Here is a 20561-nt window from a genome sequence, read left to right on the forward strand (position 1 = left end):
ATTTTGTCTTTACTTTCTGTTTTTTATTTTAAAATAATGGGGGCCCCTGTGGACCCCTTGAGGTCTACATGGGTCCGCCCCTGCATATATGGTTTTGGTAGTTTTGGTAGTATGCTAGTATGTAGTTGATTTCTTACCCTTAATTTTAGCATAATTATATGAATAATATCATTAATATATTGTTTCTTAATACTTTATTATATTTACTATAAATATATATTTTTAGAAATTTAATATAAACTAGCTTAAACGAGCTTTTAAACGAGCTTGGAAACGAACATGAACGAGTTGTTCGCGAGCCTAAACGAGCCGAACACTAGGTTGTTCGAGCTAGTATCATTTATTAAACGAGCTTAAATTTTTTGTTCAAGCTCGTTTATTTAATAATGTACGAGCTTTGACCGAGATTTGACCGAGCTTGTTCACGAGCTGTTCACGAGCGTATCGGCTCATTGACATCCCTAGTTTTTCACATGTTCACTTGTTATAAAATTATAATGGATTGTTTTTTGACCAAAAACAGAACTGTTCTGTACTGAGTATTCACTGTCCTATAAATACGTACATTTTATAAAAAGAATGATGATATTATAATAATTTAATACAGTATAATAGTAATATTTATCAACATACCGTTTATTACTAAACATGTGACTTCTAATTATTGGAACTATCTAAGATTGTAATCCCCCTATCCCTAAAAGATTGTCCCGTAAAGCAACTTTTACTTTATAAAGGTGTGCAAGGATTGGTGAAGTTGGTCTTTGAGGAGAGAGATAAAAAGGAAATAAGTGAAAAAGGTTACTCCTTCTGTTCCTAAAAGATTGTCCCATTACAATTTTTTGGCTCATATTGAAAACTTTTACCATGAATTTCCATTACCCTATAGTAAATAATAGTCTTATTATATTCTTTTCAATATATATTTTTGAAATGTAAATTTATTTAACTTTTACGCATGTAGAATTAGAGATATTTACGTTTTAAGTTGTGCCTTGGAGATCGTGAAAAGTCAAATAGGTCAATCTCTTAGGGACGGACGGAGTACTAAAATAAGGTATAACAAATAGGGAAGCCTGAAAAAGAAATATGAGACAATATTTTATGGATGGAGTGAGTTGTAACCAAAACATTAACAAGTTCCAATACAACCATTTCACCCTAATTATCTGAATTAGAAACATGTTCAATGCATCACACGAGTACTAACCTAATTGTTTGACTATTCAAATTTCAAATGTACGAAGCAAATTAAGTAGAAAAGAATTGTTCTAGCTCTTTTATCAGGATAACCAAAAAATATAACTGTAGTTTGATACAAAAAACAGATATAATTTTCTTGCAGTGTGTATAAGTAAAAAGTAAAAACAGGTAGCAAATTAAGGAGCATGACTTGGCTAACACTCTACGCCACATTGTTTGAGAATTGGCCCCGTTTGCTTAGGCAAGAAAGGATCAATCCTAACCCACAATAGGGAGAAGATTGATGCAAGAAGAACAGACCATAACACCACAATAGTTGGTGTCCTGTTTTGTCTTCCCATCAAACCTTTCAGGAAAGGATATAAATGAACAATCACCCAAAAGGAGAAGAATAGCTTTCCGAATAACGGGCCCCACGAGTTGTTCCCTTTGTTAATGGCATCAGATACACCAGCTACAACACCAACCATGTTGAGTATGATCAAGGTGGTAGGTGGGATCAATAGTGTAGTCCATTTGAAAAGGTACAGTTCTCCAAACTCGAGATCTTCAGCTGCTTTTGTAGTCACTGTAAAGTTGGTGTCTACCCCTGCTAGTACCTTTAGCAGGCCTTGGAATACTGCAAACAAGTGAGCTGATACACCACCGATCACCCAAAATTGCTCGTTTCTCCACCAGTCTTCTATGCTCACTTCACTCCACCTTAACTCGAGGACTCCCGTTATTATGATGGACAGAAATAGAGCCAAGAACCATACACTTGCCAAGTTTGTCAGCTGTAAGGAAAAACACAGGAACAACCATCAGTCATAAAAGACACTTCATGTGGAGTATTGGTCTGTTTTGTTCGACTTATTTCAGACAAAATAAGTTCAGATAAGTTCAGACAAAATAAGTCCAATAGAACGGAGCCTTTGTATGATCATCCAATGGTGAAGAATACTTACTGTTGGAATGATGAATTTCCCTGTAAGAAGACAGACTGCTGGTATGGTACAATAAGCAAGCAGAGGAATAGAGGTAAAAGGGTAAACAATGGTGTTAATATAAGCAAGCCTCTCTAGTAACTTGAGCTTTCCTCCCCATGCATACCACAAAGGACAATGTCGGCTTAGGAATATTTCAACTGATCCTAAAGCCCACCTCAGAACTTGGTGCAACCGATCTGACAGATTGATCGGTGCAGATCCCTTAAAAGCTGGTCTCTTTGGCATGCAGTACACTGATTTCCATCCTCTGCAGTGCATCTTGAAACCGGTTAAAATATCTTCTGTTATCGACCCATAAATCCATCCAATCTGCAAACCAGCAGACAAAAAATCACCAGTAATTTCAGATCTTATGTTAACATGTAGTATAACATTCACCAGATTATAAATAAGTGACTGTGTGTTTAATTTACCTCTTTTCCCCAGTCAGTCTTTTCTTCATACCCACAGCTAATAACATGAATGGCTTCCTTAATCAAAACAGTAGAGTTTGTTCCCTCAGGAAGACCTCCATCTTCCATAAGTGTAGAAGTAATGAAAACTGGTGATTGACCAAACCTTTTCTCAAAGTTCTTTTGAGACATGAGGGATGATTTCTCCAATTCTTCATACCCTTCAAGTCCTTCTTCAATGTCCTCCAGATCAAAGATAGGCGTGGATGCCTTTCTCGTGTACTTCTTCCCCATAATCGTCTTCTTCTTCTTGCTGTATAACCTACTCAGCAAGCTTTTAATTCCTTTCTTATTCTTTGATTTGGCCTTTTTCCTCCTACCACAGCAACAGCAGCACCATGAAGGAAAACAGTCACATGTCATCTTCGACTTCTTTTCTGATGCTGGAGGGTCATATCCATATAATGCCTGTCTGTTAAATACACATCCTGTTCCTACATAAACTGGCCCTTGAATCCCATCTAACCCTCTCATATTAATCTGCACCACAGAAAAAAAGAGTAAGGCTTTTACAACAGTTCAGGATATATATAGTTACGTTGTTGTATTTTCCTTGAATAACAAGTTGAACTTACATCGAAAAACACAATATTCCGATTAGCATATCTATCATGTCTGTCAATACCATCAAACCTCTGAGGAAACTGGACATAACATAGCTTCTTTCCAAACTGAGGATCCATTAAGAAGCACATAGCTTCTCTTACAGCCTTACTATTATTGACATAGTGATCACAATCAAGATTCAATATGAATGGTGCATTTGTAAGTACTGCTGAAACACGAACCTGTAAACCAACAGCAGATAATATTGCAAGCAGGTTAGTTCAGTTGATTGCAAATTACTGTGAAAATGTTTCATATTGAAAATTGAAGGATCTAACCATTGCATTCATAGCACCGGCTTTCTTGTGGTGATTGTATCCAGGTCTTTTCTCACGTGAGACATAAACTAGCTTCGGCAACTCCTTACCTTCCACATCTAGTGCTCCCTCACTTCCTAGATAAACCTGAACACATGCATGGTTCTTAGTACGCACTTACACAACATAACATAATTTATTTACAAAAATCTTAGAATATATATGAGCAAATTACTAAACCTGAATCATCCCAGGATGATCACGTGTGTTATTCCCTGGCCATGGATTTCCATCTTGCATAACCCACCCTTCTTCTGGTTTTTTTACTGCTTTTGCCACTAATGCGTTAAGTCTGATTTTGAACTCTTCATATTCTCTCTATTAATCAATAAAATAAAACTAAAATTTGTCAAGGCTTCTTTACAGCAAAAAATACAAGAAAAATTATAGTGTTTCTTGCTTGCTTACTTTCATGGCTCTCCGATCCTTGACAAATGTAGCTTGAACCTTATCCTTCAAATAATCCATTTTCTGAGAGAAGTAAAACTCAGGAGCCCTAGGCTCTATGCTATACTTCTTACAAAAGGGGACCCACCTCCTCGCAAACTCAGAAGTTTCAGACAGTGTGTCAAACAGAAGCATTGAAGCACCATCATCTGATACATAGCAGCTGACTTTTTCAACTGGATAATCAACAGACAAGATGGATAGCACAGTGTTTGCAGTAATGATGGGTGGCTCTTTAAGAGGGTCCACTGTACTGACAAAGAAATCAACCGGGGCTAAACGGTTAGGCTCTCCCTCACGTTCAAATCTCAATGAAAGCCGGTCTAAGTAAGTTTCTCGGTTGATAGGAAACCATTTGGGGAACTGATCAAGTATCCAAGAAAAAGCAAACCAAGTCTCACAAATAACAGAGATGAGCCACAAAGGGTAGGCATCTTCTGCTGGAGTTAATATTCGGAACCTGAGGAAAAAGCCAAGAATAACAAGCCGCAAGATTATTACAATCCTGTAAGGGTTGATTCTGCTAGATGAGATAGGGATTTTTCTCCATAGTGGTTGTCTTGCTTCAGCAATCCTGGGAAATGGAAACTTGTTAATGCTTATTTCTTGTTATACAACTAGACAGTAATGATGATAGTAACAAATGCAAGTTAGTGATGTATCTTTTATGTTTTCCCGTTGTCTGTCACAATTTTACAGATTTAACAGTACAAATCACATTAATCAGTACAGAAGTTCAGATGCTGAAAAATGGATGAATTGCTTAAGTTTAGATGTGCAAACTGACAAATAATTATTTCTGATGATCAAATAATTTGCTAGAGTTCAAGCTATGACAAATTAACACAAATTTCTCGGTAGATTAAGTCTGACTGCTGAGTAAATTACCATGGTCCATTATAATTAATTCTATTTTATCCCTGATGAAAACTGTCAGGTCCAAGTTATAGCTGAATGCAAATTTTTACAAGTATTCAAATTATTAGCTTTGTTTAACACCCTTAGCATACTATAAATGTGCTGTAAATTGTGAAACATAAGGAACAAAAGGCTTGCAGTCAGTAGTGATGATCCTAAGATGAATTCGCGTATTAATAAAGCAAGAATTCAAAAGAAGAAGAAAAGTTCAAGAGTAAAACTAGTACTGCTTACAGGAAATCATCTTCTTCAGCCTGATCATTTTCGGCTTCATGGGTGCTAACTAAACCTTTCTTTTCTTGCCTGATTTTCCACTTCTCTACTCTCTCTTTCCATTCATCACTGTTACCATAAATCTCCTTTTCTCCTTCAAAATCCTTTCCATTCACCTCCTTTTCTCCATCAAAATCCTTTCCAGTAACTGTAACACAAATCAACCACCATAAAACAAAATGTTTTATTAGAAACAGCACAAGAAAATCTATGGATGATCAGAGTGCTTTGCTTATACAAGAAACAGGAAAAACCGAAGCTCTTTACCACTTCCAGCAACAGAACTAGAAAAAGGATGGCCATTAGCTTGCCAATGCTGTTTATTATACTCCCCATTTTCCTACAAAAAAATAGCTTCCATTTGATTAGTACAGTATATTCCATTAATCATGTACATATAGGAATTAAAATACTCAATGATATTTGTTTACAAAGTTTAACTCACAGATTGAATGGTAGGATGGTGTTGGTTAATCTTATTCTCAAACTCATCATCTAAGTCATCAACATCAAAACTTTCTTCCTCATCACCTTCGACTCTTGGGGAGCCTAATACATAAAATTAAACCAAAGTCCGATTTAACATAATCCTCTTATGATCAAGCCAAGATTAAATGACTAAGAAGAAGATTGGTTAAAGTAACCTCTGTGACGCTTATAGCGAGTGTTACACTGAGGACAGCATTGAGTGCCTTCACTTCTTTCATACTCATAGCAGGGCCTGCAGACAGGAAACCTACATTCATGACATGCTACAAAAGGTTCTCCGTCTTGTTTTATTTCTACACCATCACCACAAACCCTGCATATTCTTCCTCCTGATTGCCGGGTTGGAGGATGATTCTGCTATCAAAAATAAACAATATATAACTATTGTAAGATCTTAGTTGAAGGTAATGATCAACAAATATCAATGTTAATAACATTTTTCCTGGTTATGAGTACTTGAGATTAGGTAAAATGACATTTTACCAATCTCTAGACACCTTATTAGATTCATATGGTGGTTACATTTGTATGTACCACCACTACACGAAATTAACTCCTAGATTAAATTGCTGATATGGATTATAACGCGCTTAAGGTAGTTTTTGAACCGTTTGAAACAATTGGTAACTTTTATCCAACTATCAATATTTGCTGGAAATTAATTGCGGTACACCTCCTTCCAAGTAGAGCACAAGAAACTTGGCTCTCATAACGGGAATGCCAAAATCACTTCCCATATTTGCAAAATATTGATTCTAAACTTTTGAATGAATTGTTGCAGCTAAAAGTTATAATTTCAATTGGGTGAAAACCATATCAAAATTTTGAAGAGTCATACATAAAAGGGATTGTTCTTGGCCAAAGTTTAAAGTTTTTTAAACCAAAAAATAAAAACTCGAAAGGATACCAAAGAAGAGACGAAAAGGGAGGTTAATACCTCATCGGTGCCAGAGAAAGGACCAGAAATGAGGCCAGCCATGGCAAAAGAGACCACGGCAAAGGCGGAGCAGTGGATGGAGAAGAGGTGGTGAGGGGGGAAAGGAGGAAGAGATGATGGGCTTTAAAGAAGGTGAAAGTGATGATATCTAATGGAAAATAACAAGTGAAGTATAGAAAGCTAAGGAAGATGGAGTGTAATTTTCTACCAAACTGATAGTTGGGAGGTCGTTGGTTTGATTCAAAGAGAAGTTAGATGAGTGAGTTTGTTTCTGAAATAACAAATACTATTAGAGAGGCTTGCTTGCTATTCATAACTTAGGCTCAAAGTATGTCCAAAGGTTGGCGCCATTTTCCAAACTCTTCCCTTTTTGTTCTAACCTCCGTTTTCTATATCACTTTTTCCTCATTAAAGTACAAGTACTTATTATTATGTGCTCCACTTCTGACTTCTCCTTGGTTTTTGTCCCAAAGCACCGGCGGATTCCAAGGGCAACCACCCTGCCTTGTCGTCGGAAACACAACAACCCGGTGAGTCTTGTTCCCAATCAAATTCGCGTGCTTTCGGTGGTCAATGAAGGTCAACTGGTGGTTCGGGTGGTGGTGACGGGTCAACTGGTGGTTCGGGTGGGGAAAGATGGAAGTTATGCCATTGTTATAACTAACCCTATATCAAAAACCGGGTCAAATATCCATATTTAGCCCATAGGTTCCCTCCCACATCAACTTTATCTAAGCAAACAAGATTCACTTGTTGACAATTAACAAAAGGAGAAATTACTTGGCGGATGACATTGATCGTACAACAAACTCGTTGACAGTAAATGTAGAAAGTTAAGATAGAATGATCAAGTATAACTACTACTACTTTCACTCGTTATTTGTTGTTGTGGCAGAATGCCGAGACCGCGGAGCTGTTACCAAATACTGAAAACTAATTAAAGCACAATAACCATCTGTCAAAAAGTCATCTCATTCATTTCCATGGGAAACATAATCACTGTACAGGGGAACGTAGAACTTGTTTATATGGTGCTACGGCTTTATTACTATATAATAATAATAATAATAATCTCTAGTAAACCAAAAGAAAACAGCTAGGTGACACCTGAACTGCATTACTCAGTATTTACTTTGACAGTATAAATTACAGGCTCAGAAATATAAATGAGCCATCAGGTGCCATGATCAACTAAAATACAGAAAACTACTGCCCACATTTCCTTTTATCTAGATGGAATTTCCAAGTAGATTAGGGAAAGGAACGTCTGCATATTCCCATCTTACTCCATCAGTATTCAGTGGTACTGAAGTCAATGAAGAGTTACTACTATAACTCGTGTTACCACACTACATAAGATTAAGATCGAACAGAAGACACCGATTTCCTGCAATGGTGATATGGTTTTTTCAGTCTTCGGGGGGTTTTGAAGATGCTGATAAAGTTGGCTCGGTCCTTTTACTGCGTTTTGATGGTTGCAGATCCGACAATTCTTTATCATAAGGGTTTTGATGCTCAACAATTATGGTTCTGGGTGCCTTTTCTTCTCCCCTTCCCGATTTCTCAGAAGTGTCACCAGGAGTTGAGGGAGCATCAGTTGACTTACCAGTGTCATTTTGATCTTGAAAAGATGCACCCTCTGGACCTTTTTCTCCTTGCCCAGTTATTGGTGATGATGTCTGCGATGGAGACTCTTCCACTGTCAAAGAACCAATCTTGAGCTTGTCAGCACTAGATTTGGACTGCTTCTCCAGCATCTTCTGGAGGTATCTCCCTTGCTCTTCTATCCGCAGCTGTAGATTTCTTTGAATCTGCAAACAAATGGCAATATATATGACAGATCCATATACCACCACCAACTGAAACACATTCTATGACCTTATAAAAAGCATTTATGCAAGCACAGAGAGCGGTAAATCAAAGAAGGAACAAGAATTCATACCACGCCGACAATTGTATCTCTAAAGCTATTCAAAAGAATTTTTATTCTTTGTTTTTAATGTCTTCCTCGGAGACCAAAGGTTCACAATGATCAAAAGCTAGCGAATAATCCAAGCATCCCTGTATTTCATCCATCTTTTAAATGCACTTTCACACGAACTGTTTTAAGATGTCCTTTAATGCAATTAATGTTGGACTGTGATGATCAGCAATCACATACATACTAAATCACAGCCTGTATGGAAACATACTTGCTTTGCTATAAAAGTTTGCAGCACGGTCTTTTTTTATACGCTGGATTGAAGTCGTGGGGATAGACTCTCCAAAGATCTGGCTTATTTAAAAGCATGACAACAATCACAAGTATTAAGGTCTAATGATGTTCTTGCCCTTCTTGGATTTCTTACTATCTAAAATGTGGTTATTCTATTCCTAAAATAATATGAAAGGACTTGGAAGAGAGGCAAATGCTAATAGGGAATCATTCTATTGTCTAAAGTTCATCATTAATGTGAGTATATAACACGGTATCTATTATCTAAATTTTACCATTAATATATACCGGTATCTATTTTCTAAATTTCACCATTAATATAACACCGGTATCTATTGTCTAAAAGACTAAAAGTTCATCATTCATATAACATCCAAGCAAAAAACTATTGATACAATAGCCCCTTCTTCTGTCACCAAAGAAGGTATAAAGCACAAACCTCATGGACATTTTTATACAAGATTGAGCAAACTTTCCACCTCTTTCTCTTTCTTCTATTTTCTTAGCAAACTTCTCGCATTTTCCATTATTTCTTTCAAAACATTTTTTCCCCTCTTTTTTTAATTCGACCTATCTTGTTTTCTTGTTCCCTTTTTTTTCGTGCCTCGTGTCTACTCTCTTTAACGTCACCTTTTTATTTTCTTTTCTCTCTCTTATTTCATGTCCGCTGACGGTTCCTTATAACAGCATAGCCGATTTGGGACTAAGGCTTGGTGGTTGTTGTTGTTGTTGTAGTGAAGCAAGAATTTGACAGAGTTAATAAACTGATTCAACAGCATCTGACTCTTCTTATATAAGCAAACTCTGCAAATAATCTATTTTCTTTTTATTTTTATTAGATAAGAACAATTGACACTATCAACCCCTACTATGGACGATCTTCTATAAAAGGTCCCAACTTTCGATTAACTAGGAGCAGTTCTAACTTTTAAAGATGTCAACTCTAAGCAGGCTTTGTAATTTACAACCTGCAGAACAGGTTAATTGATTTTTTTTTTTGTTTTAACTTTTCTCCATTTACTTTTTCCAATTCCCCTTCTGCCTTCTCTCACTTTCTCTCTCCATCCCCCCTCCCTTCAATTTCCCGTAATTGAGTAATTCCCACTGATCTTTTCCAACATGTCCAACAACAACCAAGCCTTAGTACCAAAATGATTGGGGTCGGCTAACATGAACCGTCATAAGGAACCGTCGACTTGAACGTGAAGTAAGAGAAATAAAAGGTTATGTTAAAGAGAGTAAACACGAGGCATGAAAAAGAGGTAACACGAAAACATGAAGAGGCAAAATATATTTTGAAAAAATAATAAAAATAAAAATATGAAAACGAGAGAAGTTTGCAAATAAAATAGAAACTAGAGAGAGAGGGAAAAGAAGTCTTGTTGAGTTGTCGGCATGTATTATCTCCCTCCATTTCGCCCTATCTAACGCCATTTTTCCTCAATCCCGGTAAACTCATAGCACTCCCGATCACCCTCTTGCATGTTTGCTTTGGCCTTCCCCTACCCATCACGACTCCATCCGTCTCCACTCTTCAATCCTTCTAAATGGCACATCATTCAGCCTCATTTTTTCCCAAACATACCCAAAAAAAAATTGTGAATTATTAATAATTATACTTCATATCATACTCAATTCATTATGATCTTACTCATTTTCAACTTCCCCATCACCAATCTCTTCATCTCTACCGCCACGCACCTTTTACTATTTTCCTCTTCACTTCCCCTCCCTTCCTCCTTTACCAATCACCCAGCGTCAACTCAATCAACGGTGCCCACCATGGAATTAAACTCGGTCGTTCCATTACGTAACGGTTGTTATGTGCCGGATTTTAGATTTTCCGTTCCGTAAAACCGCGTTACATAACGGTGACTCACCGTGGTAAAACACTTTTTTGTATGTTACCATTCTTTTGTACAAATTGGCAAAAAATATTTTAGTAATTACTATGTAGTTTATGAAATATGATACTTGAGTGATTATTTGTTCGCAAAATATGTTACCCACTCATATTACGATTTAGTTGCATCGAGTTGAAATAATACTTTTAAACTTAAAAGTACAATGCTTAAACCTGCTAATGTGAACTTTTAGAAAAAATTCACACCGCATTAGGCGCGATCCGTTCTATTTATCCGTTACAAGCGGTTTCCGAGACATCACGAACGTGACTGCATCCGTGACTTTTTTTCTATGGCGCCCACCACTGACCACCAATCTATTCAACCTTCTTTCTCTCTCGTTTGTGACTATAGAGCTAAAGTAATCTAAGCTTTTTGTACATTAGTTTCCTTTGTTTTTCCAGAGAGAGAATTGAGAAATAGGTCGGATTTTGGTTTAGGGCAATGGCGGAGAAATGTGGGCGACAAAAGGGATGACTGGATGCAGGTAGAAAGTTTGGGATTATTCTGGGAAGGGAAGGTGCAGTTGGGTGGGTTGGGGCAAGAAAGGGTGAGGCTGTGGTGGCTTAGTTGATGGGGTGAGGGTGGACTGGTGGGGTCGTAACGGCCTGTCTTGGCTCAGTGGATAAATGAAGAGGATGGAGAAAGGAAGAGGGGTTGGAGCTTTTACTAAAGTAAAACAAAAAAATGCTAAGAGCCAATGAGATGCTGATATTTGCCATGTTTACCTGCTAAACCGGTTTTATTAGGTTCGATAAGAGAAGAAACCCCCTTTCGTTAGGACCCCCTTAAATCGAATGTTGAGACTGTTTACAGAAGACCTCTAATAGTTGGGACTGATAGTGTCAATTTCCAATTAGATACTTCCTCCGTTTTGTTTTAGTTGACATTTTTTCCTTTTGGGATGTTTTTTCAGTTGACATGTTTCTCTTTTGGGAATGTTTTGTAAGATGCTATTTCAATTATACCCTTATCCCACATTACTTTTTAAAAGTGAGTATTTTAGGTAGGTATATTAGGGGCATTATTGTCTTTGGACTTTCTTTTTCACTCCTTAATTCTTGTGCCAAAATGAAGTGTATCATCTAAATAAAAACAAAGGAAGTATTACATAATCCATATCATAAAGTAAAAAATTAAAAAATTATACAAAAAACACCAAGACATTGAGGCAATACTATACCTCGAGTTGCTCATGCAAGCGCTTCTGAACTTCCATCTGTAGCCTTAATGCTTCTGTGAGATCCATACCCCTGTTGTGACACCAAACACGGTATGAAACTTGATCCACAGTCAGAAAACGACAACAGAAAAAACAATTAAAGGTAGAAGCAGGATTAATTTTCACAAAATTAACTCAACAAAGCATTGTTAATTATCAAAATCATCGTATCTTTTATCTTAGAAACCTCTTCCCATGTTTAGCTTCTGCCACTCAACAACTCAGGTGTCTTTCCATAACTAATCAAATGAAGCACATAGCCATTCTTTGGAAAGACATATCCCAAATTCCATTTTCAAATGAGTTTCCACTTTCCTTTCGACAATGACTATGAAATAAGATAGAGCTCTTCAAGGTTAACCTTGTTCACTGGAACTCTCATAAGTCGCTAAGGAATGCTTTAAAGCTCAACTCAAAAGTTCTATGATCACAATATGGACCAAAGGCCATGAATCACAAAATATTATGAATACCTCATATTGCTCTTCACTCATCCTATGTTGCTTTGATCCATGTAAACCACCTTACCTCCTATGATTGCATCCCAATTTTTCCCGTAAGTCAAGAGGCATTCATATTACTTAAGTCCCTAAACGATACACTCATCCTATACAGACATCAAGGTCCCATTTGTGGGTAACCATACTCCCAGAATAAAGAATTTTTAGATCTATAAATTTTTAATATGAAGTTAATATGATGATTTCTTTCAAATTAAAACAAAAGAAGTTATGTTGAATTAGTTAGAGAAAGATTTTGGAAGCAAATTTTAACATTTTCTTATTTTTCATGCAGGAAATGTATTGGAGACAATATAGCAATTTCAAACGATGTGATGTTAAGTGACATTTTTTTCCATGACTTGAATGGGTTCTTTGGCATTCTTGTTTTCATACAGCACAAAGGCAAGTGGTTATGATAGTCACATTACAGCATATGTCCTGAGTTAATACAGTGTTGTTACAAGTCTTACAACAATAGGGGAATTGAGCAATCTTTCCAGTTTGCAGGAGCAGTGGCAGTTGACCTAATGTCAACATTGGCTGAAAGGAGCCTTAATTCATCAATCAGGGAAGATTCTGCTATCCGGTTTTTCTTTAAAAAATTAACTTAGATAATACGGTTACTTTCCCACACAAATTTCCAATTGTGAGGTAGTGAACCTACTTTCAAAATCTTGAATTGCACGTTCATCATACAAGAACCATATCCACTACTAATCTGTCATCTGAGAGAGTGACAAACCAATACCAGAAGGCACAATTAAGATAATAATCCACTAATAGAACCAGCTATGTACATCTTATCATCTCCAAAGACATGCCAAGTTCCCCAGTTTTAAACAAAAATTGCTTTAAACAATCATACATTCATACAAGATATCACATACAAAAGGAACAAAAATTGCTTCATATTGATAGATCAGTTAAATTTGCTGTACCAACCATTCTTTGGCTTTTTTTAATACCAAATATAGAAAAAGTCAAAACATACTTTGCAACAAATATGTTTAAAAAACAACATTGTCACCAGCAGGAAGACAAGTAAAGAGACACATGTAGAAGGATAAAATGAATACAACTTACGCTTTCAAGTCTAGGGATGACAAGTCCGCAAGAGGAGTTGACAAATTCTCAGACGATCCTGCAAACAGATGACAGAACCCCACATACTCAGTGAGCACCTAGGCTGAGAGTTTAAGAATGAAAGAATGCTAAGGGACCAGAGGTTAATATAATGGCATCATGACCAAAATTCATGCAGAATTGGTTCAGAAACATAAAAGCAGAAAACGGTACTCAGATTGCTATTTGCTAGAAGATATCATTTCTATGTAAACCCCCCTTTGAAGGATATGCCAGAGACACTGGACCATGAAAAAGTCGTGTGTCTGACTTCTAACTTTCTAAACACAGCTAAGTCCTAAAAATAAAACTCTTTATTTCATATGATAACAAAACCCATCATTTCCACTATCCAGAAACACTTAAACTGATCCCAAAAAAAATATCACTACCTCCGTTTCGCAATATTTGCATCGGTTCTCATTTGGGCACTATTTATCAACCAACTTTGACAAAAACAAAATCACCATTATGTAAGAAAAAACATAGTCAAGTGAGATCTTGTTAAATTTGTATCAATGCGACTATGCGAGGATTCCAAATGTCAACTTTTTATAATTTTTACTTATATGCAATTAGAGATATTAATGTCTAAAGAAGCGTGTTGGAACTTGGAATACGTGAAAAAAAGAAATGATGCAAGCATTTTGAAACGGAGGTAGTACTAACAAACAAACTTGAAAAGCACAAATCTTTCATATTTCAAGCAGACCCTCTTTTCCAAAGTAAGTGCCACTCAGTAGATCAAATTCTTTATGCAAAACTATATGCTACAAAACTAGGAAACTTAAGATAAGGTTAAAAAAAAGTCAGTAATGCTCCCCTTCCTCCCCTGCTTATTCCACCTTTCACAGTCAAAAATAATCTACATAATCAATTCAGTAGCTCCATTCAATAGAAAAGTGGGAGAACAACAACAAGAGTGTTCCAGGAAGGGGGAGCTAGAAGAGATTCTAGGAGTCTAGGACACACCTTCAGAGGGCTCTGGCCTGTATCGAGCTGTTCTATATTTCTGCATATGGATTTATGTGAAGGAGTAAATAGGAGGGTATAGAGAAAAGAAATTGGACTATGATAGCATTTGAAACCACAAATAGAGAATAGCAGACGAAAGAACTGATCTCGGAATAAAAGGACAACTGTCCTACATGCCTGCAGGTGGCTTTTTACGTGATAGATGGTTAAGCCTTCAACCTTCATCAGCTTCAAAACACCTTTAGGAGTAGCTCCTACAGGTCAAAGTGCTTATATTAAATAAGATGCTGAATCCGTTGCATAAAAAAGGAAAATAATTGCATTAAAGAGACTGACTTTCACTGCCACCCAGTTTACTGACTGCTTCCACAAAGGCTTCATGAAGTTCTGGTGTCCAGCGCATCCGTGCCTTGGATGAGGCACTAGCTGCAGAAGATGGGCCAGCAACTGCAGCTGCTTCTGCCGAAGATGCAGAAAGCTGCTGCTGACTTTGCGTTGGGTGCAACAACAAATTTGAGGTCGAATTAACTAGTTGGTTTGACATCTAAAGACACAGTTACGGCCAGTGATTAACAAACACTAATGCAAATAAACCAGCTTTCTTTTGTAGAAATAGTTCATAAGCAAAAAATAAAGGACCGGAAAATCTTATACAGGATACCAACCTTCATGCCATGGTCAGCAGCACTGGTATCAATAAGCAGCTCACTCCAATTAGAACTTAAAGATTCGTCATCAGTGATTAGCTGATCTGCCCATTCTTGCCAATCATTTCGCTTGACAAGGTCTTCATGTGTTACAAGATTACTGCCACAATCACCATTTTCCTGGATGTGACCATTCGGCATGGAGGTGTGGGAGGGGAAATCAGGGAAACTTGGTCCTGAATCTGAGCACCACGAGAGGTTGTTGTGTCCTCTAGTATAATTACTAGAAGCCGATGAATGAATAAGTTCTGTGTGAACAGAAGGCACTAAACCCAATGATGATCCGTTGCTAGCAGGTGGAGAAATATATGGACAGTTACTTGAATATTTTTCATGGGAGTTAGAAGAGAAATGAACATCCGTAGAGTATCCTGATGAAGATGAGAATATATGACCAGCAATTTTACTGCTGGATGACAATGTATTTGAATGAAAGACCAAAGGATCAGTAACAAGCTCTCTTTCCATGGACACCTGCTGGGAGTCGGGCAATTTAGGATACTTCTCTTCCAAGGTGTTGGGAAGGACTGGCAAGGATGAAGACAGAGCTCCAGAGGCACCCAATTGTCTTGGAGCAGATCTCTGAAAGGATATAGCAGGGTGTCCATCCATATTTGGCCTTTAAAAAATTCTGGGATATCCTTCCAGTTTTAGCCCCTGTAAAAAAAAGACTGCACCCGTTCAGAGAGAATAAAATAAAGGCCAGGGAGAGAATGCTGGAATGTTAATACTAAATGGTTTAATCACAAGTGAACACAAACATTCTCTGCAGTATTGGAGAAATTGACCAATACGACCATAAACACCAAAACTTTAGAAGTTCAGATAATATTGATTTACATGCATATAAACAGTTCTTGGCATGGAAAAGACATGATTTTGTAAAGATGAAACTCCATTTTTAGGACAAATCAAAATAGTAGGCATAAAGAAAGGCTAACAAATAAAGTAAAATTGAACAGCACGCGAGAGATCTGAAAGGAGACTCATAATGAGATAGTCACAGCATGATACAAGAAATGTCATTTCTAACTTGTGGTCACTGTGCCATATACTTGATGAATGCAATACTATACACTAGTATCATTTTATAAGTCAAACACATAACAGTACTAAAGGAGCACTTAAAGGAAAGGTGAACAACAAAATTTGAGTTTGTGTGTTAGGCAATTCCCTGGCTTAGAAGCAACGAAAGCCGTATACAATCAAGCGAAATTCAATCCAAGAATCTTCAGTTGAAAATAATAATAAAAAGATTACAGAGTTGGGTTTATTTTATTATTATTATGTCATGCCTCTATAACTCTATTTCTCTCTTTGAACTAATTCAGACACATAACACATAACATTATTACATTTACAGCACTAAAGAGAAATGGTGAACAAAACTTTCAATATTTAAGTTGGTTTGCAAGCCCAATGCCGATGTAGGCCCGGGAGATACGAGGTAGGTCCGAATTACGATTTAAGTTGTGGTGAAGGATCATAGGTATGGCCAATTTTTTTTGGATGTGACTTGAAGTCACGGGTGTGACGTGGGAATGAGTTTTAAAAGGCGTGCCTTTGGCCACCAAGTCTCAAGGCACAAGTCCTGGTGCCTGACTGTCACGAAAAGCGAGCGCCTTATGCGCCTTTCCCAGGCTCAAGGTGCAGCGCCTTTCCCAGGCTCAAGGTGCAGAGCCTTATGATAATAAGGCTCCAATTGTTGACAAGTAATTTTTTTTTCCAAAAGGTGGCCAAAACCACGTGACTTTAATGCCTCCCTAACAGTTAGAATTTACTATATTGAAAAGAGGAGAGATAAAAGCACAAATTACTCTTTTTTTTTGTCGTTTCTTTCAACGACATGTCATGTAAACTCCTCCTTTTTCTATTTTAAAGTAACTGTTTTATGCAAGGAGTGGCGCCGAGTTAGTGACTAAAAAGTTACTTGAACCTTCTTTTGTCCCCTCTTTGTTTATTTTCCCTCAAAAAGGCTTTTAATTTTACTATTTTACCTCATCGTGACAGCAAGTAATACTATTTTGAGTTACTTTTACAGAAAATAAATACCACAAAAAAATTTAAAAAATCGGGCGCTTTGCCTAAGAAAGGCGCACCCGTTCGCCTTGCTCCTAGGCTCCAGGGACTGTGCGCCTCGCGCCTTTTAAAACTAAGCGTGGGACTGTCGCGAACATCACGCGTCGACACTCTTGTGTGTTGCGGGCAGCTTACGGACGTAGGCATGCAAATATGCTTGCTTATTATGTAACGCTTAGTGTATTAGATTCTAAGAGACTCTTTTCAATTTAATAGCTATTAGTTTATTAGTTTAGGATATAATTAGTTAGTAACTTAAAATCTTATTAAGTTTCAATTTTGTAATAAAGAAAAAACTTTTAGAAATCAGCAACTAGCAGAAAGTGCAGAACGGACGACGTGTAACAGCAAAAAAACAGATTACAGCTCTTAGTTGAGGATATTAGTTTCTTATCTTATGTAAGTTTCCTAATATTTTAGAGCTGGAAAAGTCTAGAATATTGTCTACTTGGAGGAGTAGGATTCCAACTCTATATAAAGATGGCGTCATTTATCATGTACACCATGAAGAGAGCTGGCAAACACTATTAAGATAGTAGTCTTGAGACGAGGGGTTGTAATGTACGGGGTGTAAAACATGGCTTAACATGGTGAGATTGCAAACACTCTTAAGAGTCCAGATTAGAGTTCTTGAGATGTGAGTTTTGTAACACATAGGTGTTCCAACATCAATGGTTTTTCCTTCTACTAGCTTGGGAGGGAATTTCAACATAAAACCTCATTTGTAGTATCTTTTATTTATTCAACTCTGAAGAACAACAAAAATTAATAACAAACCCTAATAAACCCAATAATCGACAAAGTCCAAGGAGGTTCACATGTAAGAAATCTCACTCCTGTCATATTAATAAAGAGGTGGTTATCGTAGGAGAAACTCTAATGATTTTATAGAAATGGACATAAACTACACGGGAGATAATCCAAAAGAAAATGTTAATATGAGTCATATTTCAGGCCTGTTCCAATTACAAATTTTTAACCAACTTCTTCTGCTATTGAAACTCCCAGATAATGTGACAACAACATAAAGACACAAAGTGGATCCCTTTTCCCCATTGAAAAGCAGTTGTCTCTAAGTTACAGTCCTAGGTTCTCCAATTAACACCCGTACACGGTGATCACTCCACCATATTCCATTTACTACATTCGATATTAGTTGTTACATTGTCCCATCTTAATTTCCCATGACATGATCTAACAAAAAAAAAACGTTATAGTAGGTGTTATGCTAATCCTATCTTCGTCATTTATTAAGTAAACGGTTACTAATTCATAAAAATGTGACAAGTTTGTTTAGACAACCTAAAATACTTCTGCATATACAAGTATTGGTTATACGATGATACTATGTAGGCTTGATCATGTAGTAAGAATTGAAATTACGGAGCAACAGTTAAAGAAAACAAAACAAAATGCAACACTTCATTCTTTTTTCCGTGTAACTAATACGGAGACACAAGAATTAGCACATTATTTATTTTTATATTTTTGTGGTTGGAATAAACACACTTGTACTATTGAAAAGCGGTTGGGAATAGAAATGTGAAGGGAATGAACAACAACGGTGAGAATGGGTATGGAGCAACATCATCCACTCCCTTTCCTAATTATGTCATCCAACAAGGGATTTAGCTCTCTATGGATATGTTAGGATGACCGTGGTCTACTACCTTTTTATTATTTTATTATTCCATTCCGTGGTATAGCTAGCATTAGTACTTGCGTATTTTTATAATCGCAACATATTTTCTTGACACGGATGACTTTAGATGGGTATAGTACAGAGGTAGAACAAAACTCCTAACACCAATACTTCTATGAATTTAGATTGTTACATGGATAGTCAAATAGAACTTACTCCAGAAGTTTGAACTTCAACCTATCATTGCACAGCAACAAACTGGAAACCAAATTAGGGTATTGTCTGCTTACTAAAATAACTAACTCTAACCTTTTTATATAAACGGACATAAACGGACATAAACGAACAGGATCTGTTCTATAGTATAAACAGACATAAATTAAGCAGTAGATAACCTAAAAGAAATGTTAAGATGATTCATATTTCAGGGTTGTTCCAATGACAAGTTCCTAAGCAACTTTCTGCTATTGAAGCTCCCAGCTAATGCGACAACAACACGAAGACACAAAGTTAATCCCTTTCAAAGTTGTCATGTCACTAAGTTACAGTTATAGGTTCTCAAATTAACCGTCGTACATGGTGATTACTTCACCATATTCCATTTGCTCATTGCTCGGAACACTCAACCAAACTTGGCAAACCCTTCGTCATAACACTATCTATGTTCACATTCAGCTGGAATGGTTTTTACAATAAAACTCACAAAATAACAAAAACATCCTTCCTCATAACCTAAAACATTCACAAAATCAGTAATAACATGCATAATCAAAACAAACTATCAGGTAAATTCGTCTTGTAAAAGAAATTTCACAAAAAACTCAGAACAATTACTAAATCCTTTACCGGAGGTCACCAGAAAGTCGTACACAAGCTCAATCCCAAAACCCCAGATGACGAAACAAATCCAGATCAATCAAATTGCATAATATCTCATTGCCCACATTAAATTAGAGAAAATCAAATCAATTTAATAAAAAAATCATATTCTTAACCAAATTTTTAGCTCATTTGAGCTACATGAAATTATACATAAATAATTAAATTAAATTAAATAGGTTAGAAAAACATACCTTACAATTGGAAGGAACCCCAGAAAAATGGACGAGATTAAGGTGACGAAATAGCAATAATAATGAAGAATAGGTTGAATTTGGGGTGGTAATGGATCACCGGCGTCGAGAAGTGAACGGTCGAGGGTGGGTTTTGGCCTTAGTTTTTGGCTTATTGGCTGATCTTTCCATAAACAATGTTGAAAGGGCCAACCCCCATACTTAGCCACGCGTCTTTGTTGCGCGTGGGTGTGACTCTTTAGAATCTTTTGCTTAGATTATTAGGTTGGTTTTGCTACTCATGGGCGTGCGACTCGTGCCAGGGATCGTGACTTGTAGAGCCGTAGTGGTAGCGACGGCTTGGGGAATGAACACCCTACAACTAATTTGGCCATTTGGTGTATTCACATTGTGGTTGCATTGCATATGGTCAAATCGGATATGTGCGAACCTTGTGTTTTCGATTTATCCGATCACCTTATAAACGATTAAATTTACAATCTCTTGTC

The 20561-nt window shown here is 36.9% G+C and overlaps 2 protein-coding genes across 3 annotated transcripts; both read right to left on the reverse strand.

The window, feature by feature from the left end:
* Positions 1-1251: 1251 nt before the first annotated feature.
* Positions 1252-6789, reverse strand: LOC110788272 (cellulose synthase A catalytic subunit 4 [UDP-forming]). 2 transcript variants are annotated; one of them, XM_021992921.2, is made up of 12 exons: positions 6632-6789; positions 5850-6048; positions 5651-5754; positions 5473-5545; positions 5167-5353; positions 3976-4588; positions 3748-3885; positions 3529-3654; positions 3220-3432; positions 2606-3124; positions 2151-2501; positions 1252-1979 (listed from the first exon to the last, which is right to left on the reverse strand). In XM_021992921.2, the coding sequence occupies exons 1-12, from the start codon at positions 6671-6673 to the stop codon at positions 1398-1400; spliced, it is 3147 nt and encodes a 1048-aa protein (XP_021848613.1). In that variant the 5' UTR covers positions 6674-6789; the 3' UTR covers positions 1252-1397. The 2 variants fall into 2 exon arrangements, with proteins under 2 accessions (XP_021848613.1, XP_021848610.1); XM_021992918.2 differs by having other exon boundaries at positions 5850-6051; positions 6632-6778.
* Positions 6790-7587: 798 nt separating this feature from the next.
* Positions 7588-20326, reverse strand: LOC110788266 (protein PHOSPHATE STARVATION RESPONSE 1). The gene is made up of 8 exons (XM_021992911.2): positions 20074-20326; positions 15238-15936; positions 14909-15116; positions 14750-14826; positions 14570-14609; positions 13559-13616; positions 11934-12003; positions 7588-8442 (listed from the first exon to the last, which is right to left on the reverse strand). Exons 2-8 carry the CDS (start codon positions 15889-15891, stop codon positions 8041-8043), a joined length of 1509 nt encoding a protein of 502 aa, XP_021848603.1. The 5' UTR covers positions 15892-15936; positions 20074-20326; the 3' UTR covers positions 7588-8040.
* Positions 20327-20561: the final 235 nt, after the last annotated feature.

The sequence above is a fragment of the Spinacia oleracea genome, chromosome 6 (genome assembly GCF_020520425.1).
Source record: "Spinacia oleracea cultivar Varoflay chromosome 6, BTI_SOV_V1, whole genome shotgun sequence".
In the NCBI taxonomy this organism is placed as follows: domain Eukaryota; kingdom Viridiplantae; phylum Streptophyta; class Magnoliopsida; order Caryophyllales; family Amaranthaceae; genus Spinacia; species Spinacia oleracea.